Source organism: Larimichthys crocea, chromosome XXIV (assembly GCF_000972845.2).
Source record: "Larimichthys crocea isolate SSNF chromosome XXIV, L_crocea_2.0, whole genome shotgun sequence".
NCBI classification, from domain to species: Eukaryota; Metazoa; Chordata; class Actinopteri; family Sciaenidae; genus Larimichthys; species Larimichthys crocea.
Window position 1 is genome coordinate 12,744,227 of NC_040034.1, and position 27,679 is coordinate 12,771,905.

At 42.3% G+C, this 27,679-nt stretch overlaps 1 protein-coding gene and 1 long non-coding RNA gene across 2 annotated transcripts; one reads left to right on the forward strand and one right to left on the reverse strand.

The window, feature by feature from the left end:
• Window positions 1-264: 264 nt before the first annotated feature.
• On the reverse strand, window positions 265-1,676 carry LOC113744547 (uncharacterized). The gene is made up of 3 exons (XR_003461624.1): window positions 1,634-1,676; window positions 1,196-1,291; window positions 265-385 (listed from the first exon to the last, which is right to left on the reverse strand). It is a non-coding gene; the product is annotated as an uncharacterized LOC113744547 (long non-coding RNA).
• On the forward strand, window positions 904-5,910 carry exd1 (exonuclease 3'-5' domain containing 1). Its single transcript, XM_019272901.2, has 11 exons — window positions 904-1,247; window positions 1,380-1,445; window positions 1,542-1,575; window positions 1,647-1,720; window positions 1,807-1,880; window positions 2,975-3,061; window positions 3,148-3,252; window positions 3,335-3,415; window positions 3,541-3,684; window positions 3,765-3,956; window positions 5,277-5,910. Exons 1-11 carry the CDS (start codon window positions 1,118-1,120, stop codon window positions 5,733-5,735), a joined length of 1,446 nt encoding a protein of 481 aa, XP_019128446.1. The 5' UTR covers window positions 904-1,117; the 3' UTR covers window positions 5,736-5,910.
• The last annotated feature ends 21,769 nt before the right edge of the window (window positions 5,911-27,679 follow it).

Below are 27,679 nucleotides of genomic sequence, written 5' to 3' on the forward strand. Positions count from 1 at the left end.
ATTAAAAAACAACACTCAAGTGTTTAGGAGTTGCAGCTGAAGACAGTACTTACTGAACAAGATCTGCCTGCTGCTGCTGTTCTTCCACCACCACAGAGTCCACACTAATTAGTCCTAATTAGTAGAACTAATTAGTAGATTATCATTAAATGTACATCCATCCTTTTTCCATAATCACATGTCCCTATGAGGGTTGAGGGTGGGAAGGCTGTAGATCTGCCCAATGTCTGCTGTAATCCCAGCAGACATTGGGCAAGAGTTCACCACTGACAGTACAAATAATGGATGGCGTATGGATGGCGTATGCTTGACATCACCCATAGGTTTCTGTAGAGCCACGTCCACCGCCATGTTGATAGTTCTGCCTCTTTGCCTCCCAGTTAATCTAAAAATAAGCAAAGATGTGGATCATTGACCTGAGGTGGAAAGAATGATGCCTGGGTGCTCAAACAAGCCATCTGTAACAGCAACAATATAATTTCAACAGGTGAGTTAGAAAAATTCAGACTCTATTAGCAATTATTAGCTATGGACACCAAAACCATTTTTGTACCAGGCTGTAAACATGCTTATTTCTGCTATGAAGTTGGACATTTAACATGGGGTCTTATGTAGATCGACATGTCCTGGAGCCAGCCTCAAGTGGCCATTCGAGGAACTGCTTCATGGAGGTCACCGCTTTGTGTACACCCTGGACAAGTTGCTAGTTCATTTATGGGCAATTTAGAACCACCAATTAACCCATTAAGTACATGTCTGGATGGGATTTGAACCGGCAACCATCCACCAAATGTCATTTTGTGCCAACTGTCGCTCTCCACTGAGGGGCTCCACTTGACTTAGTAGCCTTATTCAAAACAATAATTTAAAAAGATAGTAATACTATATGCAAAATTATACTACAATATTAGATATTACCTTTAAAAATGTGTCGCTGCACCCTGGTTTTAATAGCCAAGCGTTCATAAATCGAAGTTGAAATGAACGAGGAGCTTTTGAACGCAACGTCCACCTCGTAGATTGCCTGTTGACAGCTAACACGTTAGCTCGTCGCTGATAGCCTGGTAATTGTAAGACAGCGTCGTCGGTTTTAAAAGCTTGAAAAGAAAAAATCAAAATGGTTTTGGAAGACGTGGAGTTCCTGAATTTCTTCAAGGGGAAACGCATCAAACTGACCCTGAAGACTTCGTCTTACCTCGGCGTCGTCCAACGGATCAACCCCAACAAGACGTTGGTTTTAACGGACGGTTGGAAAAAGACGTTTATTCCTGAGCTAACTTCATAATTAGTCCTGTTGGTGACAAAACATGTAAAAATATTCACCTTTTTTTTTTGTAGATAAATCTTTTTTTATTATTATCTTGTGTGTGTGGTGTTAGTTTGTGGCAGTAATGGCTGTAGATATCCTGGCTCCAAAATGTTTTTCGGCCATGAGATCCTGAATGGTGAGTTCAAGTTTAGTTCGTGAATGATTTTTTAATTGATTTTATTTTAATTAAAAGTTGTTTTTTTTTTACATTCTGTGTCATTTACATCAACAGTGGAGTTTATCAATGATGCAAACGCCGACAGTGGGTAAGTGTTCACTGTGTTGTTGTTGGTGACTGTGACTCTGCCGTGAGCTGTGACATACCTGTGCTGCACAGAAACTCTGACTGCAGCCTTGAGGAGCACCTGAACGTGGAAAGGTTTCAGCCGTACAAGAAGACGGTCACGTTGGGTATGTATGATACAAGCATGGGGAGTTCATGGCAAATCCATGAATCACTATTCAGAGGATCTTTGTTTTTTTTTGTTTTTTTGCAGATGATGATGAAGATGAAGATGTGTATATCAACTTTGTGGTCATTGATGAGTTTCATGAGAAGTTTGGACCAGCCGTAAGTTTTTTTTCTGTTGCATGAATCTCTTAAAGCCTCTTTGTCATATATTTTCCAGCGTGCAAATATATGTGGACATTGGAGACAACTCCTATGTCCTTTCTATGACCTTTACCTTCATGTCATTTCCATCCTCAGTGCTTGTCTGTTTTGAATGTTTGATTGTTTATTGTGTAGGTTATAGATATTTCTGCCTGTTTAATTTCTGTATTGTGTAGGTTATAGATATTTCTGCCTGTTTAATTTCTGTGGGTTTTTGCCCTTTTTATTTGATCCTACTGCTGTAGTGTATATTAGACTTTTGGCTGGTGTATTTCCCCATTGTGGGATAAATAAAGTATAATCTAATCTAATCTAATCCTACATCCTACAACACTCAGAGCTCAGAGGTCATGGCTGTGTCCTTATGCAACGGCGCGTGTCATTGACGTGTCTGTGGTAAAACTACAAAGTTCAGAAGATAGACTACAAAACGAGCATCTGATATTTTTCCCCCGGTGCATTTCTACCATGGTGTTTGTGGGATATGTGTAACTGTGGACAACCTGGTGAAAAATATGACGTGACGTTGTCTAGGTCAGAATTGAAATAATAAATTAATATAGACCGCCTGTCACAGAAGTCAAATGAAGTGTCACATTAAGACTGGTCGCTCACGCTAATGATGGTCTGAAAGGACTCTGGAAATCGATCACAGTTAAAGCAGAAGGTTTTGACTAAACACTGCGTGATATTAATGTTCAACTTGGGATAACTTGGAGCCTATCTAGTTATCAACAACATATTACAACATTTTGAGATAGTTTTTCACCACAGCAGACGGCAAACTTGAAGACCTCTCAGTCAACAACACAACAAATACAGTGAACTGCAGGAGATGAAGAGGAACGAGCCATACTTGCAAGACCTGTAGAGGAACATCAGACTTCAAAGTTTTTATATCTTATGCTAAAGGAGATAAGAAAGGAAACACTGGAGCGCCTTTCCTTAACATTTAGAGAATTCAAACAGCTCATATCATGACAGCCATGTAAATACTTCTGGAAACCTACTGTCTTGAAAACTCTAACATAACTTGAGTTCCCATCCTTCAGGTGATGCACATCAAGAATCAGCATGTCATTGGTGTGGGAGCTGATGGAGTCGAGCTATTTCAAAATGGGAGGCTGTGTTGGCTGCAGGTGAGTTGAGTCCTTCCTTCCTTTTTGTCTTCACTTTCCTTCATTACAGGAGTGCAAAAGGAAATAACTTGTCTCCTTTCACCTAGATTGCCACTAAAAACAAGGTATATCTGTTTGATATCCTGGTACTTGGAGCTCGGGCCTTTAAGAATGGACTTTCCATGATCCTGCAGAATAAGCACATACTCAAGGTGAGCTGTGTAAACAGACTAGAGATACTGTTCAGTCACCGTTATTACCATAACATCTTTGTTGATTGTACACTTGATACAGGTCATTCATGACTGCAGAGCCATTGCTGGATGTCTGTTGGCTCAGTTTGGAGTAATGCTAACCAATGTCTTTGACACACAGGTACGTGTACAGTATGTACGATGGCCTACTCCAGATCAAGTGATGATCTGGTGGCTTTCACGTTACTCTCCTGTGTGTTTATTCGAGCTTACTGATTTCCTGCTTTTCTCTCTGCGTGTGTTAAGGTGGCAGATGTCATGTGCTTCTACTCAGAGACAGGAGGCTTCCTTCCTGACAGAGTCAGCACTCTGCAGGAGGTGGTTAGTCTCCATCTGAAGGTGCCCTCCTCCCAGCTCTTATCCCTTCAGATGAAGTCACAGCTCACCAGGGTACAGTCATCAGAGATGGTTTTATTCACAGTATATATGTATGTGCTGCAATCACTCATGTGTATGGGTTTTCTTTACAGGAAGAAAGGGAGATGTGGCAGAAGCGACCCTGTCCTGTACCCCTGGTTAAGGTGATGGCTCTGTCAGTGATCCACCTTCTGCCCCTCAGACTGGTGCTGCTGGATACTCTCATGGGGGACTACATGGCCCTGGTGGATTCATATCTCACCAGCAGCCACTACGAGCCTGGTGAAATACAACATATTACCATGGTGAGTGATTCACAAAAGAATAGAGTCGCTTTTTCAAATTTCTTTTACTTGTTTTGGGAGGACCCGCTCCCACTGTAGATATAAAAGGATCATTTTGGCACAAAAGGTTCTTGTTTTCAGGTGATTATACATGCATGAGTTCTGAATATTATATTCCACGTTTGCCTTAATCTGAAAATAAAGACCCCAAATCTTACACACTGCAACTTTTTTTCAGGAAGAATCTGTCATAATGACACAAATGTGCTGATATCCAATCATTAGTCATCAGCTTTAGGTAGTTTACAAGTCTAAAGGGTCATCAACACCAACAACAATAACCATGACAAGAAATATAAATGTATCCTCTTAAAAACTTAAGTGGAACAGTACGAATGATGATCAATGATATCTTTGGGAACACTGATTAATGATATTGTGGTATAATATATTTAATCAAATGCTTATGTAACATCATATTAGTCTGCTAATTACATTAAAAAATGTAATTTTGCCTGAGACAAAAGTACTTTTTAACAAAAGTATGAATAAAATGTGTCTTTAAAACACAACAACTCTCGTAACAGAGTTGTTGGATTCTCTTAACTGCTCTTATCTTTTGAAGATTTTCATTTCTGCACAACATGCAGCGGTAACGGGTCATCAGTATACATGCGGCCACAGAACATTACATCCTTCAGTGTGGATGCTCAAATCATTACAGTTATTGTTGTAGTTGGTGTGGACGCTGCTTAGCACTTGGACTCATTCACCTATCAACACATAGAACTATGCATAGAAAATGGCAGCTGTTAGGACATCATAAGAAAACGTAAATAATATTTTTGCCATCAAAAAATATTTGGCAGAGGTTGTTTTTGAATTTTTTTTATTTAATGTGCCAGCTGTTTTTAACTAGTTGTCAAGCGACCTCTACCTCACATGATTCCAGTGTTTTTCCAGGTTATATGAGGCTTTAGCAGCCCGAGTCAAATCAGGTGGACACCTTCTAAATTTTGTACGAAAATGACTTTCATAGATATCCATTTGATTTGCCTCCTGAAACCATAGGAAAGTAATTCTATGCACATCACTGCAGCACAAGGCCTTCCGACAGTGTTAATGGAAAAAGAGTAATAAAAAATGTTTAATAATGACATTCAATCCTTTTTATGTAGCCGGTTTTGAAAATGACTGCATCCTCTGAAGGTCCCTTTCATAGCCACATGAAACTATGAAAATGTGAACAATGAAAAAATGTGAACCATCAGTCGTATAATACAGTTGAGACGCACACAGGTAAACAGGGAATTTAAAAAATCCACCCACTTGCATCTTCAGGAGAGTGTGTCGGAGTTGCCCAGACAGCTCAGGCAGCTGGAGCAAATGCGTTCTGAGAGGCAGGAGTGGGCTGCCGCCCTCTATCCCGTCACAGAGCAAGGTCTGCTGGACCGCTTCAACCCCAGACCTCAGTCTCAACGCCAGACCTCACCTGCAGTACTGGAGCACAGCCAGACACAGGCAGAATCTTTTGAACCTGCATCCTCAACACAAGTGGACCTTCCTCTTCACGAACCACCCACCAGCCCTCCGAGAGATACCCATGCCTCCCTTGACTCAGCATCCCAGCCTCCAGTCCCAGCTGCTGTGTCAGACTTTAGAGAAGAAGTGTCTGTTGACAGTCCCCCGTCTCTAAGTGTAGGCAGAGGGCGCACCGAGATGGACACAATGGGCAGAGGAAGGTCCTTTGAGTCCCTGTCACCTTCCCTCAGTCAGTCGTTCAGGTCTTTCAGATATTAAAGGAAAGGAAAAAGCCTTTTAAGGTCACGTCTTAAACATTCACTGTTGCATTGTGTGTGATTTTGTAATGTGACCAGTAGATGGCAGTAAACATTCTGTTTTGTACAAAGGTTTGTCTGTTTGAGGAAAAATATTTTGTTGTTTGAAGTTTCATTTTAATTAAAAATATTTCTGTTCTGACTAAATGTATGTCTGTCTACTTTATTTGTATTGTGCTTCAGTTGCCTCTAGATCTTTTTGATTGAGTGTTCAGTACACTCCTAACAGTAACATCTACATTAATCTGTGTGATATTCAAAAAATGAAGTCTATTAATTGCTATTTTAGTATATTATAATTGTTTTATTTTATTTTATCATGCAGAATATGTTACAATGCTTCAAACAGACAAGAAACATTAGTCTTGGCTGCTAAAACACAAAGTCCAACCAAAAAACAGCTCCACGTGCCCATTAAACCATAATGGTGCTGAGCTTAGCGTGATTGATTGCTGGTACAGCTTGGCTTCTGTGTTGCAGTTAATTGATTGTGTAAAGCGGAGATGGACATTGATGGATCTGCTGTTAATTGAGCAAAAACATTGTTAGCTGACACTTCTTTTGATTACTGATATATAAACAAAAACGATTAGACTTGGCACAGGCTGAACAGTGATATTGACTCACTCCAGCCTCAGTCATCGCCGTGGTTCAGATGTACGTGATCACGTGTGGCCCACACCTGCCTGCGCATTCTACAAAAGCAGATCTTATCCGTCTAATTTGCTGCTTGAGGTGCCATGCAGACTCTGCAGAGGGGCAGCCATCTTTTTTTTTTTCATCAGAGGTTGGTGCCTGGGATCAAAATAAGGCATGGACACACAACAGCAGGGCATTTCTGCAGCCTGCAGCGCAAATGGGCCCCTCGTATTAATCACATCTTATTGCTATGGTTATCTACATGCAGATGCTTGGGTCCTTTCCAGAGCTTTCTAATTGAAAGCATGAAACAGATAAAGTAGGATTTTAATTAACTGGGAGGCAGCCCGGCACAAAGCCTTGCATCTCTCTTAGCAACCAGCTCCTCCTCAGCTTCTGCTAAACACAAGCAGGGTGGATCCTACCCATATGCCTCCTTTAACCCTTTGAAATGTGGTTGTTGCTCAGTCTGTATGTGGGTGGGTTCAACAGAGAACAAAAGGTTTTAACAAATCTCAAAGCTGATTCACTTGATGTTATCTTTGAGCTACTGCACTCAAATCTTCATAAAGGGAGCTTCTTTTATATATCTGCATCACTCCGTTGTGAATTTGTGGATGGTGGGGTGCGGGGTGGAAGGTACAGGTCTCTGTGGGGCTGTGGAGGACAGGCTCCTGTCATTGACAGCCAGATTGGGGCTCTTATTTTAGAGGACCTTGCATTTCCTCTCCGTCACAATAATGCCTTATGTGCGGCACTTCCTGTTTCTCAGGCCTGGGAGGAAGGAACAGGGCGCTTGTCACACGGTAGTCACCGCTTCCTCCCTCCCTCCCCTGTACTCCCCCAGCTCCCAAACTTCAGACAGTGTTGTGTCCTTCACAGGGGAAAGATGACTGCACCTTCAGCATCACAGCAGGATGCTGCCGAGCTATTTTTAGACTCAAGTCGGAAAGGTAGCGGACAGACATAAACACAAACTTTAGGATGTCCAGCTGTGTTGATTTAGCATCCGAAAATGGAGGTTCAACTGTATAAGGCCGATTATTGTTTTGACTGAGCAGAGGAGGCCAGCTGTCTGCTCAAGGTGTCATTTAAATGGGTCAACCATAAACAATGATCACTTTAAAATATTATGCGCATTGTCTTGTTTTGATCTACACAAAATCTACAGATATTTTGCTTAATCAGAGGTGTTATTTCTGCGCCATTATTCAACCACAAAGTATCAATAGACAACAAAGCCACCCGGACACGTGCCAGACTGCATTATTGATCACCTCGGCTTGTGTCCCCCTTCTAACAACACTGACCAAAACAAAGGTATTGTGTCCACCTCTACTCCACCACCTTATTTACTTTCCGCCATATTACTGTCATACTGCATGGGGCTCCAGTTACCAACAACACCAAAGCGACAAGGTATTCAGAACAGGCCAATGCTCCTAGGCAACCATCCCTCCTCTTGATGAGTGTTAGGCTACAGATTTGTTCATAATTAATAGGTTTTTGTTAATTATTAAAAGCTAGGGATAATTTACCAAAACCACTCCCTTTGAATGGCGCCGTAGAATTGTCATGTTTGCTGGATTGCACTCGTGAGCGTGTCATTAAAATTCATCGTCGTGTTTGCTGACTAAGTGATCAGATCACGGAGCATTTCTCTGTTAATGACGAAGGCGGGGAGAAAGCTTGCACTACTGGACTGTCAATAATCTGATTGTTTGTGAGCTTTTTAAATTTGTACTCATGATTGAGTGCTGCTACATAGGCAGTACTCAGCTAATTACAAGCCTCATTTCATCCAGGAGTTGTTTCAGCCTTAGGTGGCAGACTTGGCCAGAAGCGACTTATTTGATTGGCTTGTTGAGAGAACTTGATCTGTTGGTCTTATCTGAGTAGTGTGGTACAAAGAGGCAGACTGATAGGTAGCATTCAGCAGTTCACGACTGTGGCACAACAAATTAGACACATGTCAACAAAATAATCTCAATTTCATTATTCATGTAACCACATGTAATCCCTTTGTATTCACGGGCTGTGGGGAATATAATCAGATCAGGTTGCAGTATGACACTGAATTATATCCTTGCAGCCAATCTTCCATCTGTTAGGAAAAACCTATTGTTGAATCCTGCTCAAACCCCTCCCACCACCACCACCTCCACCACCTCTTTCTGTCTCTCACATTACAAAATGACCCTCTTTTGCTCTCCCCTGGTCATATTCAACGGGCGAATGAATATTTAACGTGAGAAAGGTTGACCTATCCAGATGGCCTCTCAAGTACAGCAAAAATTAGAACAAAACACAGCATCAATATTTCAGCCAGCCTTACTAACGGTATGTCTGTATCCCTGCGAGTCAGGAAACCCGACTCAGGAAGAGCCGTCAATATGCACACATTGATTCAGACACCCGCATGCACAGATGCAGGCACACAATATGCATCTTTATGAACTGCTGTGCCATGTTTACTCAGGCAGCATGGAGCATCGGGGACCTTAAGGGCCTCTCCAAAGGAACCAGCCATATTGTGACCTTCAGCTGGGACAGGCGAGCTCAGATAGAGGATGAGTGACAGATGAGGGTGCAGATGAGAATGTTGTTTGACGCAGAAAGAGTGGGCCTGAGGAATGTCGGTCCTCAGCTGGTCTGACTGTGCATGCATTAACACACTAATGAACACTTGGATGCTAGAAGTTTGGTTTTATGGATACGGTGAGATATACTTTATTGATCTTACACTCAAAATTCACTTGTGCAGCCACTCACAGTATAAGAGGTGAATAAGAAATAGTGGCGCACTGGTGGCTCTACTGATACTGCTGAGAAAAGCTGAGTCCTTCCTGCAGTGACCCAGTTTCGACTGTGGTCCGTGGTCCCCTCTCTTCCCTGCCTCAGCTCAACTGTTCACTCTCACAACTTGAAAGTTACTAGCGAGTCTGAAGTGAGTTCGTTCAGCCATGTCTCTGTGATGCTACACTCTTGATACTCCCTCTGTAGCCTGGTTAACACCATTCGCTCCTCCATCTTATAGGGGGGAGATCTTAGGTTCCCCATGATAACAGGATAAGAACAGTACACATGGTTTGTACTGTCATTTCCACTCCTGGCACTTAGATCCAGCTCTGCATCCCTGTCTTCTTCTCCTCACTTCAGCATGGAGCACCAGGCTTTCCACAGAGACCATGCTAGTACTGCTGGTGGACAGGTGAACAAGACTAAGCAAACTGTGGATTTTTTTCTTTTTTAAATAAGTCACCCAATGTATCATGTAGTAGTCCATAGAACAGAAACAAGGATTTATGGATGGCAGTGTTGGTTGGCAAACCCCTGACTGAAATATGCAAACCACTATTTAATGGATTGCTATGAAACTGCAGACATTCATTGTCCCCAGAAGATCAGTCCTTTTGGTGATCCCTGGACTTTTTCACATGATTTGTGCACCCATAAAACTACATGTCATTCCCTTTAGCCCTACAGAGCAGATGGATGTATTATAGAACTGGATAACAGATCCAAAGATGGCATCTATCCAGTCCTGGAAAGGTTAGGGTTAGGGTTCTTGTTATTAGTGCTGTGTTTTAAGAGCACATCAGCAAGACATGCCCTTAAAACCTGGCCTGAATAGGAAAAAGCATTAGAGCAGAAATACTATATGAAACCAATTCCGAAACTCTCAGCAAACTTTACTATGATGGTCCATTTCCTCTGCTGTTTTGTTGTATAACGTGTACAGTAAGGCTATAAAAGACTTGGATGGCAAAGGTCCAATGCTTTATTTGAAATGCATTCATGTTGTACTTCATTAGTCCACAGAATACTATAATCCACTCACCCTTTGTAGAGGAAGAGTTTGTCCTTTGAACCATAAGGTTACCTCAGAGGTAGAGGCCCAGGACACAGCAGGATCTAACCACAGAAAGTCTTCATCACATCAGAAGAGCAGCTGAACGCTTCTGAGCATTTTGGCCATCACTTAACCAACTGCAGAGTAACTGAGCTGGCCACAGTCCCCGGGGCTCAGTGACTGCACTCGCATTCACAGGAGATAATGACAAAACGAGCGGGATGTTAACGATTTGTGCAACGAACATGGACATGTGTCAATGGCAAGCATGCAAATTAATGATGCAAGCCCCCCACAATGGTTGTAATAATAAGATATGTTTTTTTATTTTGGTAAAAATGAGAATATTAATGAAATTGTTGTACATATAACTTTGGACACGTCTGAAAATTGTCTCATGTAGTACAGCGTCAAGCTAAAACTGTTGTCCAGATTTTCTTGCATCATTGGCTTTGAGAGATTTTCAGGCTTTGCTTGATTGAGAAAGGCCACTGTTGGTCAATAGAAAAGGTGTTTATTCACCAGAAATTCTGGTAATTAGTTATTAGAATATTGGCAACTCCCTCGGCTACAAATGTCTTTGATTAAAAAAGATGGGAGATTAGCTTTTGGCAAGTTTGTCATAATTAAAGCCTGTATTGTGTAAGGTGTGTGTGTGTGTGCACGCACAGATGAGGGGGTAGTTGTAGCCACAGGGAGGGCCTGGAAGAAAAAAGGGGCGGAGGGGGCTCCCTGTGGCTGGCTGAATTAGTGCCCGCTGGTTTGGCCTGGCAGCTGCTCTCTGAGACTGGCAAGCTGACAGCCTGGCACTGTGGCACTGTGTTGTCAGGGCCAACCAGCAGCAGACTGTTAGGGAGGCAGTAACGCCAGGCCCACCAAACACAAACTCTTTCACCATAGCAGGCTTTGTCCTCCAACCAGCTTGCCATACTTGTGTTACTTGTTATGGCAATATCATTGGATTAGTATGAGATTAAGTTGGGTAATTAAAAAGGGCAAACTACATTCACGTCACCAGGAAAAATGTAAATTTCATCCTGAGCCATCAGCGGCACATTTACAGTGCCGTGCCTTGTCCCATGATTGGCTGAAGTAAAGGCGGTCTATGTGATTTGCTTAAGTCAAATTCAATTTATTTGTCAAGAGTGCTCAACAAAAGCCCTAAATGGTAAATCAAATATGATACACAAAGCAGTGCCATCTGTTTTAACGCCTACTTGTTACTGCATTTAAATAAAAGCCACCTTGTTTCAACAATATGCATTTTATGATACGATGGTCAGGTAAGGTTTTGATGCTTTTTCTATCATGTTCACGTCATCATTTAAAGGTCCAGTGTGTAGGATTTAGTGGCGAAGTTGCAGATTGCATCCAAATGAATACTCTCCCACGCCTCACCTTCTTCTTCCAAGCATGTAGGAAAACCTATTGCTGCTAAATTAACATTAAAAGCAAGAATCCATATCTAGATCAGTGTTTGGTTTGTCCGTTCTGGGCTAGTGTAGAATAATGGTGGTTCAACATGGCGGACTCCATGAAAAAGGACCCGCTCTCACGGAGAATCTTATTTTAAGGTGATATACTAATGGAAACACACTAATAAATATTATATTCCATTGCTGTCAATAAATACTCTTACAGAATGGATCTTTAACTGTGTATTGATTTGTCTACGGTGGCATCCACATGAAAACATTTTCAGTGCCATATATCCAACTATTTCATCACTATCATAGTGACATACTGGAAGTGTCATTGTCGATCTGCTGCAGGCTGCTAACGGCGTTCATTAAGTCTTTGACCACCCTTGTGTAGAGGGTGTCACTGGTGGGATTTAGGGGAGATTCTGGGCCTGGATGGGCCTGCCAGAGGCCGGCTGGGCCTGTGTTGGCCCAGATGCAGCGGCTTCTGTCCAGGCATGGCACTGGGATATCTGTGGGGCCCAAGCACACCAGCTGCTATCTCCGTGTCACAGACAGCTGTATCTGAATATTCATACAAAGTGCAGATTAATGTGTTCTTGTTTGGCCCCACATGGTGTGCCGTCAAACAGGCCAAAGAGTGACACTGCCCAAAGAAGTCATAGGTGTAGTAGCATTACATCGTAAACTCCCACAATCCCTGAATCTACCCTCTGCCTGAGAGAGCGGCGAGATAGAGGGTGAATACCATAAAAAGTTGGTCAGGTTTAGAACTTAACAATGAGTTGCCTATGCAATTCAAAGATTATTTTTTTGATGATTTTAGCTGCTGTGGCATGCTGGCTCAATAACTGTGTTTATATATTGGCCCTTTCATGTCTGGCTATGGGAGGACCGGAGAGCAGCTGCCCATCTTTTTTTTTTTTTTACCAGTGGCTACTCCTGTGGCTGTAATGCCACAGCTCGTGCCCAGTCCAACTTCTCCTTTGGTCGATGCCATTCATCTCACGCCAGAAGTAGACGAGAGGCTAAGACACATTCAAAGCAATGGCCACCTTCCATAGCCGTGGCTTGATCAACCCTGGCCCTTCTTAGAGACGTGTTTTGGAGGGAGTTGTGGTGTGTGTTGGGTCAAATAATCTGCTGGCGGACGGCAATAGAATCTGTGAATGTGCATTAGTGAGTGTTTTGAGAGTGGAGTTGTATAAAATGAGCAGATGGTCTTTACTTTTCTGCCTGAATAAGTGGAGTGAACCAGTGGGCACACAGAGGGAGATTTGTGGGTAAACTGTTTTACCTCCCCTTTCTTTGTGCTGTAATAGGGAAGGCAAAATGGATGCTAACTGCTGACGGACAATAGCTTGGCCCTAATGAGAGCAAAGTGTTTTGATGCTGCTGGTATAATGAGGATGAAGTGGTGCAGCTAATTATTGCAACCAACTGAAGATATCAGAGCCAGACGAGCCTATATTTTATTACCACCTTAATACAATTGGTGTTATTGTCCAGTATTTTCTAATTCAGTGCACCAAACATAAGATATTTGAGCCACGTGTGATGGCAGATGTGCTTAAGCAAACCGAAACAGAACAGAGTATCTTATCACTACAGTGAGCAGTCTACTGTATGTTAATCCATCACGGCATAATAAAACCATAAGTTTAACCGGGTGTGTAGTTTATTTGCTCAGTCCTTATCTAGTGTGTGGCCCCTTGCTGACCCTGAGAACCTGTTAGGCTGCATACAAAGCAAGTAACACGAGCTGTAAAACTCACAGGTTGTTAAAGCTTTGATTCCTACATGGCAGCCATGTTTGTCTGGTGGGTGTCTTTCGTGATTTATGGTGGAAATAGTGCGCAGGTGTTCCTTTTCGAATTTTGTGTCTTTTACTTTTACTGCAGCTGGACCACTGTCTTAAAAAGAACATTGGAAATGAGTTACCACACAAACAAATTAACAACCATGCTTTAGATTAAATCACTTTGCTAGAGAGCTGATCTCTACAATTAATCATTTATAGGTGTTGTCCAGAAAAAAGAAACCTTAGAAACGCTATTATATTTCCAATTTGTGATGCATTACATCATACCACTGTAATCGCTCTATAATGATCTCTGATAATGAGCTGTATTTTGCTTCCAGGACATGATTGACTATCGGTTGATTACAGAGTGGGTTCTATCCTTGAATAAGCAGTATACACTCGCCTCATCAACAACAAGCAGTTGCAGTGATTGCCCAATGCCCAGGCAGAATCCAACTTGATGTTGGTGATTGCCCTTGCAGAGTGGGTGCCATGCATAAACAAAGCGTCTAATTGAGCTTGTTGGAGATGCAGACAAGTGTAGAGTCATGGGAGAAGACAGTGACTTTGTATGGCCACAAAGCAAAATAACATTTTATATATTTACTTTAACAACTCTACAAATATGTATAGTGTGTCTGCATATGATAAACCTGCAAAAACTTCCATCTCTCCATTGAAATGTGTCAGTAAATCTATAAATGTGTAATTTTTCTCCGTGTGCAAACAACCATCTTTGACGTTGGTGGTATGCGCATTGGGCAACATTTAGCAAAACAGTAAAATTTTGCCCTTTTTAAAATTAAAATATAGAACTAGTTCAAGTTGGTGACCTCCATAGGGCTTTCGGGACTCTAGAGGTTTCATTCTCCCTTACATAGAAAAAAAAAGTTTATATTGTGTATATAAAGATAAGAGCCACATGCTATTTAATCTTTTCAAATTTATGGTGGAGTGTGGGTGTAACAGAGCTCACAGAGCCCTAAAAGGACACATTTTTGCAGAGGCTTTACAGTTTCCCATCAAGCCTGTGCGTTTGCTCTCTGTGGTAGCAGGGCCAGAGCACTTTCCCGTCATTATGAGGGCTCCAGAGAAAAAAAGAAAAAAGAAAATGGTTTCCAGGTTTTACTTCAATCTGAAGAGAGAGGAGTGAAAGTAGGCGGGGGCTCCGTCACAGGTATGTCCGTCAACTGTGAAGAGCCTCTAGGCTGTGGGAAACCAGCACACGGTAGTAGTGGGTCACCGTGACATGACATAACACAGAAAAAAAGCTCTTCCATGTGTGACACACACATACATCAAACACACATTACTGTATTTTGAACTGACTGAACATATTTCACTTGAGTATCAGTCTTTCGTGCATTATACTCAAGTTGTCAACCAGAGGCAGTCCATTAGAACAATGAGCATTGTGATGTCTGACAGTGACAAAGCCCTGCAATTCTATGAGTTACACCGGGGGATGACACCCACATGGGGGGAAATGGGTGTAGATTAGGAAGGGAAATGACACAATTTCCAAATTTAATTGTGTAACACACAAAACAACAGCATGGGTCCAAAGTTTCATTAAGTTTCATTTAAATGGCAACATGATATTAAATGGACTGTTAGCAAAGTGCGTTTTTTCTTTCCTCTGGTCTTTTACATTTTGGTGTATTCATGCTGAATAATAAAGATTTTTTAAAAGTGAATTAAAACATCTCAAAAGCCTTGTATTTAACTGATATACATTTAAACTTTGATTCAGCATACTCAGCAGGCAAGGTGGGTCCCCCCAGCAGGATTCCCACATTGTCCCATGTCCATGAGGAGAGCCTTATTGTCTAAGGAGGAGCCACGCTGTCTACAGAGGGTCCCATTCTCCTTTGTGCCCTGATAGGTTTACCAGCAGCGGCATGGAATAAGGAGTCACTCTCTCCCATAGGACAAACAGGAACCAGTCTGAATGTGGCCCAGATGTTTATCTGTTTCTCCCATGACTACTAACTGTGCTTTGGAAATTAAATTCCACTAATGTGATTTTGGAGAGTACCTTCAAGTCAGACTGTTTAACAGCAAGAAGAATAGTTTACCATTTTGAGAAATATTTTTTTCTTGCATGGAGTTTCGATTTATACCATTATCATGTCTGTAAATAAGAAGATACAGCCAGGAGATGATTAGTCTATCTTAGCAAAAAGACTGGAAACAGGGAATCAGCTATGATGTTTATAATATACTTATATGTAGGTGAATGGTGTCTCTGTCACTCCCACTCTGTGCTGCATATGTCCAACTATGCTGATGTGATGTTTTGACCCCGCTGGAAAGCTGTCAGGCCTGAGGTGGGTGGGTAATGCAGATGGGGAGCGCCACAGCCGGAGCTGAGCAAGAAGGCAACATAGCTTGACTCAGCAGAAGCAGAGCATAGCAGAGACAAAGAGAGAGAAAGAGAAAAAAAATAAATCTGGGATGCAAAGTGTAGCCGGAAAACTAGATTTCTACTGTTATTTTGAGTGTAAATGTTAAGTGTGTTAGTGCACGGGAGCAGGGAAGAGGAGCACCTGTGTGGTACAGGTTAGTGATGAATCATACACCGTCTGGCAAACATACAAATGGGCTGGCGCGGATGACACAGACTAGGACTCGTGGCAAAGTATTGAAGGGTGGACCAAGAAACACTGGAAGGATCACCATGTTGGAAAGGAAGTGAGTACTGGTGACTGGACAGTTTGGACAAAGCCCCCCCTGCCTATTGTCCTTTAGTGTAAGGACTGTTGGACTTAAAGCTGGCCCGTCTAATATTGTTTATGCAAAGGACATTGTTTTATTGCTGCTGCCTCTTTTAAACAAAGACATAAAGAAATGTTTGAACATTTTGCTGTGTGCGAATCGAGACTTGGGCACAAAAGCAACCACATAGTGTCCACTTTGTGACAATGATATCATTCATTAACATCCTTGCATTATGTTCTCTATCTAGATTTTACATCTGCTGTACTTCTGGCGAGATCTGAGGCTTACAAAACCTCCGCCACACTCTTGGGATGTCCTCTGAGCCAAACTCAGCAGTCCTGTTTCATTTAAATCTGTTTGTCTTTCCAACAGACACATCTGCAGCAACAACAAAAAAAAGCAGAAAAGAAACCCAACAAACACAAAACATCACCAGCTTTAATGTTGTCATCCTGCCATCTTCTCCTGCAGAATACTGGGTGCCATGGTTACGTTTTTTTTTTTTTTAAGGAGATTGATGATAAGACAAAATAGACCTGGCAGGAGAGCGCAGAGGATGACCATCTTCCTCAATCAAGACTAACATGGGAGATTCCAGCTTGAATAGCAAGGTTTGCCTGGACTTTCTCCAGGGAATATGGGGACTTATCTAGCTTCCAGACCAATATTTTACCATTTTAAGGTTGTTTTTATGGCATGTTTCGCTTTTATTTGACAGAAGACAGTGACCGGAATCATGGGAATGAGTTTAGAACTGAGCACATTGAGGTCAAATGGTTTTGTGTCATCTCGCTAAGCAGGACAACCCTCTCCAAGATTTTATCAGAAGTAAAAATATACATTTACAAATAAAACACTGCCAAGAAGTTTAAGTTGAATAGAAAAGAGCAAACATAAAATATGTAAATTGTTCTTCAATTCGCAGTGTTTTTCATGTCCCTTGAGTTTAATATTTGCTGATAAGGAAATCAAGAGATGCAGAGCTAAACAAATGCACAGTCATTCCAAATGAGGCATGCAGTATTTGTTCCTGTACTAAACTGGAAGCACTCCTATGATACATTGTGGCATAATTTAAAGCAAACATGCTTAGCTTTGCATAAACAATCAAAGCCGGAGAACAATCCACTCTCCTATAAGGGAGGAACTTCCTTCTGATTTCCCCTACACTTGCAGGAATATTGTTATCTTACAGCAGGGGAAGTTGTTTTCGTACTGAATCACAGTCATTTTTCACGCTCCTGATGACTGCCAGAGTCCCTTTTTCCTCCCCTTGCAACATTTCCTTATCAAAGCAATTTTGTAAAACGGTGGCTTTATATCAAAAGCCGTGTGAGGTTCTGATCTCAAGGTTATGTGCTTCACTTAGTTGGTTCCCAGCATAGTTTAGCATGGCATGAGGTAGCAGAGAGCCAGCTGCAAACGGGGCCTCATGTGTGACCTACCCCCGCTGTCCAGGGGGGAATGACTTCAACAGGCACAGTTTAGGGTGGAGGGGGTTCCCATGTCACAGTTAAAGCCATGCTGATGTAGGCATACTTTATAGCATGTTTTTATTTGTTGCTCCTTACAAGCCTCTTGACTCTTCAGAGACCTTTAATTCCTGGTCCCAATCTGCTCACTGTCAGTCTCTGCATCCCCGGGGTCATTCCCATCCATGGGAACATTGGTTGTGACAGCAGGATTCCCGGAGGGGTTGGTACAGGGGTAGATTTTGACAGATAATCATAGCGAGGGCAGAGAGGCATAGTTTTGTAGTTCAAGAATTCTTTACTGCAGCCAAACTGAGGTGGTTTTATGTTACGAGGAGGGGCGACACTCCCTGTATGGACAGACCATGTGCTCCTTCCTGAAGACCTAAGGAATAGAAGGATGCGTCACCTCTGCCTAGACCAGGTCAATTCTGTGGGATCTTGATGATATAGGTGAGAGCATGAGGGCTGATTAAGGGCCAGGATGTGTGTGAGACATCCTCTGATGTTCAGGAATTCCCTCATTAACGAGGGTCATGGTGATGGTCAATAGGAATCAGCCTGCGGAATAAACAGGGGCGGTGTCGCCTGCTATTTCAAATAAACACACTTTTCATTGAGGCAACATGGAAGTGGACGTCTGTCACAAATGTGTACATTTCTAAATGTACTATTTCCTTTGAAGTGGGCCAAAAATGTGCGCAGTTCCCTTTGAATTACAGGAAAAAATACCAATTTGTCTGCTTGAATGTATGATTTAGCCATATACTGCAGGCCATACATCAACCTCTCACTGTAGATTAGTTTGTCACAAAAAGTGATTAATTTCTAAATTTAAATGAATCGAAATAGCACCAAACACTCTGACTTAAGCTTAAAATTAGAAAATTTCTTCCAGTTAAGCATTCTGGATAATATATATTTTTTAATGGGTTGAATTGCAGCAATTAGAGAGACCTTTAACATATCTGTTCAGTGTATGGTTCACTGCTGGGGCCACATCATGGCCCTGATTTTGTTGTTGTTTTTTTCCCTTTCCTGGCTTCCCCCCCTTCTCATGTCTGACAAATCGTTTCCAGCTAATTTACGATGGTTGAACTGTGGGAGAACAATACCCCGTGGACGTAACACGGCGCAAGCTCTACCACATGTCCCAGAGAAGAGCGAGGTGCTCGCAGGAAACACTTACTGAGATAACAAGATAGTAAGGAACGCAGGGCCACCGAGAGGCCACGCAGAGGAAAATGTCCATCGAGATCGGGGTTCACTTTAGGCTAAAACTGAGCATGCAGATATTGGTCTGCACGTATCTTTTGTTTGCTCGGTAAAAAGCATTATAGTCTTTAATGGAACATACTGTTTTACTGAGTCATAACTCAGCTGATTGAGATATGAAATTATGGATATTGTCCTTGCTTCAATGAGTCACTTGGCTGACCATCGGAGTCAGTGATGTCAGACTAAAGACTTGCCAGGATAAATAGGTCTCTACCAACATGATGGGGCAGCTATGATACCACCCCTGAAAACAAGCAAGGCGGCCGCTACCATACGCAACAGACCATTTATATTGCCGCCGCCTCTCATGTGCACGCACACACACATACACAATGCTCAGCCGTGCCTCGTGGTGAGAATAAACATTTGATAAAGATGTGCATCTGCAGAGGTTGATTATATGTATTTAGCCCAGATAATCATTTCTGGATCTCATGTGCTCTATAATTACAGACAGCACCTGTGCTCGGCCCACCTGCAGTCATTACCACAAATGCCAAGCAGCAATTTAACCGTAATTATATCAACAGGGGGAAAAGGAAACATTCAGCAGCAGCAGCAGCAGCAGTACAACCCAATAACTTTACTATTAAAAATACTTGTGTGTGTTTTCATTATGAGACGAAAACCATTGTCTCGGTAGGGTTCCCGGAAAAATGAACTACCAGAAACCGCTGCATGAAAACATTTAAAAACCCTGACCCCCTAGGCAGATCAGTCTTTAAATCTTGCCAGCTGGGTTAGGGTTGAGCAATACAGGTGACATGGAGGACAGCAGGATCAAGGTTATCAGTCAGGCTAATTGATGAGCCTACTTGTTTTCACTGAGCCCAAGTATAGGCACGAGGAGGAAAAGGAAAGCAGTCGTCAAGGCTGCCGTGTTTGTGTTGTGAGGACAGAGGTGAGAGGTCGAGCAGAGCTTTGAGTTTTTTAGCTTATTAAACCAATCCCTCTGTTTCCAAGTGAGCTCCAGGGCGGTGGAGGGTAAGTTTCTTGTCTATACACTCATTCTGGTGGGAAAAGAGAAATAGGGAAGTGGCAAGCCCTCTTAAGATCAATGAATGTGGTGGAAAAAGGAGTGGCTCAGGGCAGCCAATAGTGGCTGGGCCACAGGGAGCTGCGGGGAGATAACGTAAACAAGGAAACCACCTGATGTGAGCGGGGTCAGATAAATGCTCGGTCCTCCACACAGGCAGGTGCTTCCTGAGTCCTGCTCTCTCAATCAGTCGAGACTCGCTGCCCTCCTCACTTGATTTTCCTCATTCTTTTTCCGTTTTCTCAATCTTCCTAAAAGTATCATTCATGATAACAAACCACAATCACTGCCTGTTTTCTTCACGCCGGTTTGTCAGAAGCACTGTAGGGACGGTAAAAAGCAGAGCACAATGAGATTCACTGAAGTGATGATGATCATAAAGTTACCAAAGATAAGACCAGCTTGCTGTTTGTCGCCCCACATAATGGTAAGCGTGGTTTGCAGGGGTCTGTGTCTGCAGATAAAAGACCTTTACCTTTGAGAGGGTCTGTGTTTCCAGCTACAGATACACACCCTGCACACACTGAGAATACCTCTTCAAATCCAAGCTCACCTACTCCTTGCTGCACTTTTTTCCTTCTCTTTCTTTCTTTTTCGCTTCGCTGGTTGGTCTGGGATTGTTTTGTGCTGTCCAATGAGGAAGGAAGTCGGTGTGAGAAAGTGCCTGTTTTTTTGAGACCAACAGGAATTGGCCTCATCACAAGCGGTTCCTTTTTTTGCCGCTGGAACAATGCACTGGCGTCACACCCCTCGACTGGACCTCGGCATTTCACATGGAAAAATGTTCCCAGAATTCCGCTCCCAGGCTCGGGGTAAGGCCGAGGATGGGGTGAGGGTGAGAGGGCGGGAGGTGGAGGGCGGAGGGTAACGGCTGTTAGCGTGGCGGGTGACACAAAGTGACCAGGAGACACTTGTCACAACCAGGGAAAGTAAAGTACCAAAATGACCAAATTCAGGCATGTAAACAAAAAAACTTTATACTTTGAATGCACACCTTACAGAAGACACTGCAACCTTGTGCAACCTCACAAAATAAAATCGTGCTTTCCTTCATTTTTCTCCATGAATTAAGCCACATTTTTGCACATCTGACCATGTAGCCTGGAGCTACTGTCTTTTATACTCGAACTTTTGCAAGTTTCATACATACGGGCTTTGCACTGGCACATACTGCTGAGGCCGATCAGTACCATCAACCTGTATACTCCACTCAACTAGTCTGCTGTAGTGTTATTAATTGTTTTGTGAATTGATTCAAATACTTTTATTGTTCCCAGGCCATTGTTTGTTGACTGTATTATCACCCATTACTACAAAACATCAGAATATGCACGCCAGGTTTGAACCAGGAACCTTGCTATGAGGCAACAGTGCTAACCACCGCACCACCCTGCCCCTATATATTGTTATATACTGATAAAATGTTATGAAAGCGATAAGGCTGAGACATTGACTGATACATTTGGCTTCACTTTTTAGGTGAACTGATTTTAAAACAAGTTGTGGTATCGTCCACTGTCCAATTATCACCCAGTTAATAGCGATTTCCCTGCAGATGAAAATATTAAAATCTTTTTCTTTATTGCAATGTGTGTCTTTGAATTGACATATTGGGACCTACATCATAGCGTTGCACTGCACTGATGTTTTTGCTCTGGACCTATAACATATGGCTGCAAGATAAACACATCACGTCTGCTGCAATGTGCAAGGTCTGCACTTATAGTATCAGTGTCATTCATCACCCTGGCTAATAAATCATCATGGAGTGTATGAGAACACAAGCTTTGAACGGAAAGATTAATTTGCATGCTACGGTTAACTATTCATCTAGACATGTGATTGTGACGTGTGACAGCGATGAGGAATCACTCCTCTTACGGATTTGTTTTTTCCTCATAAGGAAGAAATCGGTCGCTTGAGATGTGAGCGTTTCAGTAGTGTGATGCATTCTTTTTTAAAATGAGGGAATATTAAAAGTATGACATCTGTCCTACGAATATGGTCTGGAGAGCACGGAGTTCTTGTGAGAGATGTCAAATATTGGACATGAAAATTGCCTATGAGAGCCGAGTCAGAGCGGTAAGAACCGGGGCAACTTGGGACTCACGGGGTCAAGTTGGAACAACACTCTGCGGCCATTAGGCCTGGCAGCGAGGGAGCTACTCCTGAGCTGCAGGGCAGACTGCATTAGCGCTGCAGAACATATTCATCACCATAAACACGAAGCCCTTCTACACAATCTCATCAGTGAAGATCCATCCTCAATGAGCCTTTACTAGACAAACAGGCTGCACCCAGACTCCTCACCACCGAGCTCCCACTGAGAGAATTAATCAAACAGCATCCAGTCAGGCCCTGTTGTCTCAGTACGAGGCTGGGTAAGCATGGATGGAGGCCTGAATGATGTCAAACATGGCGTGAAGCCCACTCGCTTGTTGGCCACAGGAACAAAACTGGAAACGTATACATCTTCCATCTGTGCGGTACACTGCTGTTAATATCATGGCCAGGCCTTAGGTTGACATGGATAACAATCACTCCGCACAAAAAGGATTTGCGTCTGTTGTTTGTCCTGCAGAGTGGAGATGGGTTTGTGTGTATGTACACAGTGAGCAGTTATGAGGTCAAACGCAGTTCAGCAAGCTAAATGTAATCCAAGCAAAAGGTCATATTTCACTCTCACGGCCGCAGAAAGCTCGTCGCGACTTACTGGTAGGGCAAAGGAAAGTGACTTAGAGCAGCTCTCACACTCGCCTTCAAAGAAGTACATCCTCACGCATTATTAGCCAAAAAAACATAACGCTCCCACACACAATAACGCCAGCGGCAGCACAGTTTCCCAAGAAGTTCTTTGAGAAATCGGAAGCAAAGGTAGGAAGCTCCTCGTGCCATAGACCAAATGGGAAAAGGACAAATAGGAATTTCAAATCGTCAAAGGAAAAAACAACGGAGCCTCCAGAAATACTTCTATAAATAAACAGTAATATAGTGTAGTGTACTGTTGAGGTCATGTGCCCCTGGTCAGGAAGTGGAGGAAGAAAAGCAGATTAGGCATCATTAAGTCTTTTGATAATTAAACCAGAATCACAAGCTCTTATCGACACCAGATCAGGACATCTAACAGCATGGCATGCCAAGGTAAAATTACAATGCACTAATCACCCTGATGGTGTCCAGTGATTATTTTGAACTTCCCCTGTGGTGACACTGAGGCCAAAAATCCTTGCAAGTTTGAAGATTAATATTGGCTATTACTTTGATGGAAATTTCCCCTGATTCACAAAGCTGAGCGACTTCAATAAAAAGACAATTAATAGGAGCTATTTAAAACTCCTGCCTGCGGCGCATCTGTGCTGCCAACACCACTCGAGGACACAGAGGCCCCACTGTGCAGCACATAAAGGGAATGCACCTGTTCACACCTCATACTAGCAGGTAGATTAGTGTGTGAACTGCGGATCCGCAAGGCCTGAGGGTTAGTGGTCTCTGGATGGTCTTCCTGATAGGCTGACGGGTGCAGTTTTTAACAGCCCTCTTCACACCAGCACGCTCTTCCTTCTCCTCCATTTATCTCTTTCCTTTTCCTGCTGTGAGGTTTTGTCTTGCGTAAAGCAGTGATGCTTTGACTCGGGCGAGAGAGGATTTCCTCAAGGCTACAGTAGCTTCTTCCACTCGCACACAATTAGCCTCTCGTGCTGGTAATCACTCAAGAACCGCTCGGACACGAAAACATGTTTGCCGTTTCGTGGGAGTGTCCCCTCACATATTTATATTTCTGTTCAAGTGCGACACAAACAGCAGCAACGTTGAGACAATGACAGAAAGGTCTGCGAAAATGTGGCAGGATTTGAATGACAGATGTTGTACTGTCTGTCCTTTCTGATGCCCCATGTGTCAAAGGTGGAGCTGGTCTGTTCGGATCAATATCAAGTATTGAAGGGGTGGCTCCCTGCCTGTTGAGCAGGGAGGTATGTACTGTTGTCTCTTGGCACACTTGCACACAGACAGCTGTTACACACATGTCACCCTGACCTGATTTACACACTTCACCCTGAGCACAAACCTCTTAAAAAGTTGTTGAGCCATAAAATTACCCCCGCTGGCATAAATGATGTCACGATGCTACCGTCCACCAGACGTCTTTTCAGTAGTTTCACTCAGGTGTAGTGACACCTACATGGATCATGGCGTAATCAAAGTGTGTTGTTGGTTGCGTTGTAAGGGTAGAGGGGCGCTGACATGCCTGTGTTTTGTCAACAGCAGAGCAAGAGGGTGGCTGGAAAGTTCCACAAAGAACCAGGGCTCGTATTAGACAAGAAACCATAAGGGCAGGGTCTCTGCATTGAGACTAATGTCAGCTGAAGGTTTCAAGGTTTAAACTGAGTGGAAACAGACACACACTCTGTAATTTATGACATATGCAAGCTTGTAAAATCATTTTTAGGTCCAAAAATGACACATTTAATAATACTTATTATTATATTAATCGTCTCCTTCTGCTTTAAATCAAATAAATCACTGGATATGACAGTGCAGTTTACTGCTTCCAACAACAGACATATGTGTTTTCTCTTTAATAAAATTCAACATTTTAGTCCTTGAGTTTTTCTGCACCCTCACACGTGTACAGACAGTATTTGTGTATCTGAAGGCAGTGTTAAGTTAATAAAGGGCAGCACGGTGCTGTGAGAGGAGGAAACCACCCCTTGCCTTTCTAATTGCAGCAGCAGGTGATTTCTCCTCCGAGGGCGACATGCTTAGATGCCTTAGATCCATTGGCAGAGCACATCAAAAGCCCCCATTGATTGGCTGGACAGATTGGGGCGTAGAGATCAAATGCGCTGTAAAGAAGTGTTAAACTGCTGTGCATTAAACAGGGCAGATTTCAGGGACTAAAAGGAGCCATCTGTTAGCACTGTAGCTAATTTCCTATTGCACTTGCCCAGATTGTTGATGCTATTGGAACACAGGTCCAATTCAGGGCCGGTGAAGCTAGGGAACAGATGAAGAGGTCTACCCAGTCTGAGAAGGATAAGAAAAATACATACGCACAGCATGATATTTTTTCACATGTGACAGTATGTGTCAGGTGACTTTTCACTTGTGTCATGGGGTTCACTGCTGTAGTCACTTACCGCCCAGTGCACATTAACTGTAAACACATATTGGCATTTAGCAGAGGACAATTTAATTTAAGTGGGTCTTTGATCCCTGCTGTGCTGATAAGGGATACAATAAGCTTTGTGTGTTTTGGAAATAAATAAGTATCAACAGTGTGTTGCTGTGTTGGTGCGTTACGCAGTCAAAGATACCTGGATACAATTTATCAATGTTTTGAGTAATGTATTATCTGTCATGTCTATTTATACAGGTCACTTCAATAACTGTATATACGCGTGTGTGTGTGTGTGTGTGGTGTGTGTGTGTGTATATATATATATAATATAGATAATATATATATATATATATATATATATATATATATATATATATTATTTACATTATTAAAACACATTTTTTTAATATTGTGTTTTAGTATGTTTTATATTTTGTACCTTTATTTTGTATTTTTATATTGTTCCTTTTTACCTTAAATTTTATTGTATTGTACTTTGTTCTTAGCTTATTTGTATTCTTATGTGAAGTACTGTTACACTGTTTGGTGCTCTTAAGCTGAGCTAATGTGATTCCAGACATCTGCCAAAGAACCAAACAATCACATCAGGCAGTTTCTCATAAATAGCAACTTTCCCTAATAAGTCCAGAGGCACTTTCATACCTCTTCATTTCCCAATCAAAATGTTAGTTTAAGGGTTTGAATGCCAGCTGAAAAGCCATAGAACAATCAGAAGTCAGCTTTATAAAACAATGTCACAAAGAAAAATGATGTCCTCTACGAGGCTGAGATGGAACTGTGGTGGGCCGGTGTCTGTTTCCAAGGCTGTGTTTATTCTCGGGCAAGACAGCAGAAAAAAGCCTGTTAAGTTATTGTTTCCATTGGCCAAGAGTAAATAACCCGTACAGCTAAAGTATTCTGTTATTTTAGGCCAGGCTTTCTGTCTATTTATATGCACAAATATAAATTAAAAAAGATAAAATCTGGAGATTAATAGGTGAATACTAAGAAAGCTTTGTAAGTGCATCACCAGAAAGGCACTTCTTCATATCTGATCCAAGTTTTCGTTCAAGCTGCAGCAAGAAGTTCCAATCCAAGCATCACTGCTTGTTTAGCACAGACCAAAGCTTTACAAGGAATTGTAACCTGAGGCTCAGTTGGGAAACCTTAACCATGGTCCATCAAATATTAAAGTGTATGGATGTTTTGACATGTATGAAGGGAGGGCAGGCGAACCATTACATTGCACACTTCTCCTTACAAAAGAGATTGATTGGGCTCTAGAGAACATGGCAGCTATATAAATCAGTAAGATGCCTCATTGATAAGTGAATTACAGTCACACAGAACAGAACAGGAATACAGAATTAAACCTCTGCATTGATCCTCCACAGGATCTGTGCAGTCAATGGTGGGAACGGCAAATGTTTCAATACGCAGAGCTGTGAGATGTCCGGGCCTCTTAGTCACACTGCTCCAGACTCAATAGTCCATTGTCTCTGCCCGAAAGTGGAACCTCAAACCTATAAGTCAAAGGTAGGGACTTAAAGATGAAGTCATCTCGGCAGGAGAGCTGTTCAGCCAGACACCTCCATGGCCAGGGAACAGCTCCTGAATCCTGTTCCCTCACTGTAAATCCTCCCAGACATGTTGGCCTGCTGCAGTGGTGATAAAGGTAACAATGCCTGTGCCCAGCATGAGTTTACATGTGATAAAAATGTATATGGCATTTCAATTTATTTGCTTAGCAGGCTTTATATACTCTTTTGAGTTCATTTTTCTTTTCCCTCTTGGAACAATTACAAACACTTGAAAGGAGTAGAAAGTTTTTTCAACCAGCTCTTGTGGATGTTAGTTCAACAAACATTGTTACGCTATGTGCAGGATACAATTTGGACTTTAATTTATACAAATTTGCTTTCAATTGAGGGTAGCATGGGTTATGTTGAATAAAGTGCAGTGAACAGCTGGGTGCCTGCGTTTGTTATAGTCTTTTTATTAAATACAATAAACACTTACTTTAAGTTAAATATCTCTTTGTCTCTTATATGCAACAAGGCATGCATACACAAATTCGTGTGTGTGTGTGTGTGTGAGAGAGAGAGAGTAACAGATCTGTAAATATTTCCCACGAAGCACAATTACATTATTATTCATGTCAACCCTGTACATTAACCATTAGACGGCCCATGTTTACTCATTTACGCGCCAGATTTTTCTCAAACGCGGGGTCCCCCTCTGATTTATGAGTATGAGTGTTTCAATGTCAATAAGAATCCATTATCATACAGCTGTGAAGTTATCTCCCACTCCATCCTCTCTATCTAAAATAAACATAAGAAACAAGAGGGAAGGCTGCGAGGTCGCAAGCATAAAAAGGCACTTGCCGCGTCCAGGCGCGTAAAGACGCACAATCAGGCAGATCTCTGCAGAGGAGGTGAAAGATTACTGTTTTTTCTTAAAGATACTGTTTGTACTCATCCTGAGTGTGTGGCAGCAAACAGTCAATTCACTGATCTTGTCGACTTGAATGTTTTATCATGAATTATTCTACCTTTATTTG

What these genes read in the sequence shown, in the direction of transcription:
- exd1 (XM_019272901.2), top strand. Translation starts at nt 1,118, where the DNA reads ATGGTTTTGGAAGACGTGGAGTTCCTGAATTTCTTCAAGGGGAAACGC. An exon ending in GGAGGCTGTGTTGGCTGCAG is followed by an intron (nt 3,062 to 3,147) that starts GTGAGTTGAGTC and finishes CCTTTCACCTAG; the next exon opens with ATTGCCACTAAAAACAAGGT. An exon ending in AAATACAACATATTACCATG is followed by an intron (nt 3,957 to 5,276) that starts GTGAGTGATTCA and finishes TTGCATCTTCAG; the next exon opens with GAGAGTGTGTCGGAGTTGCC.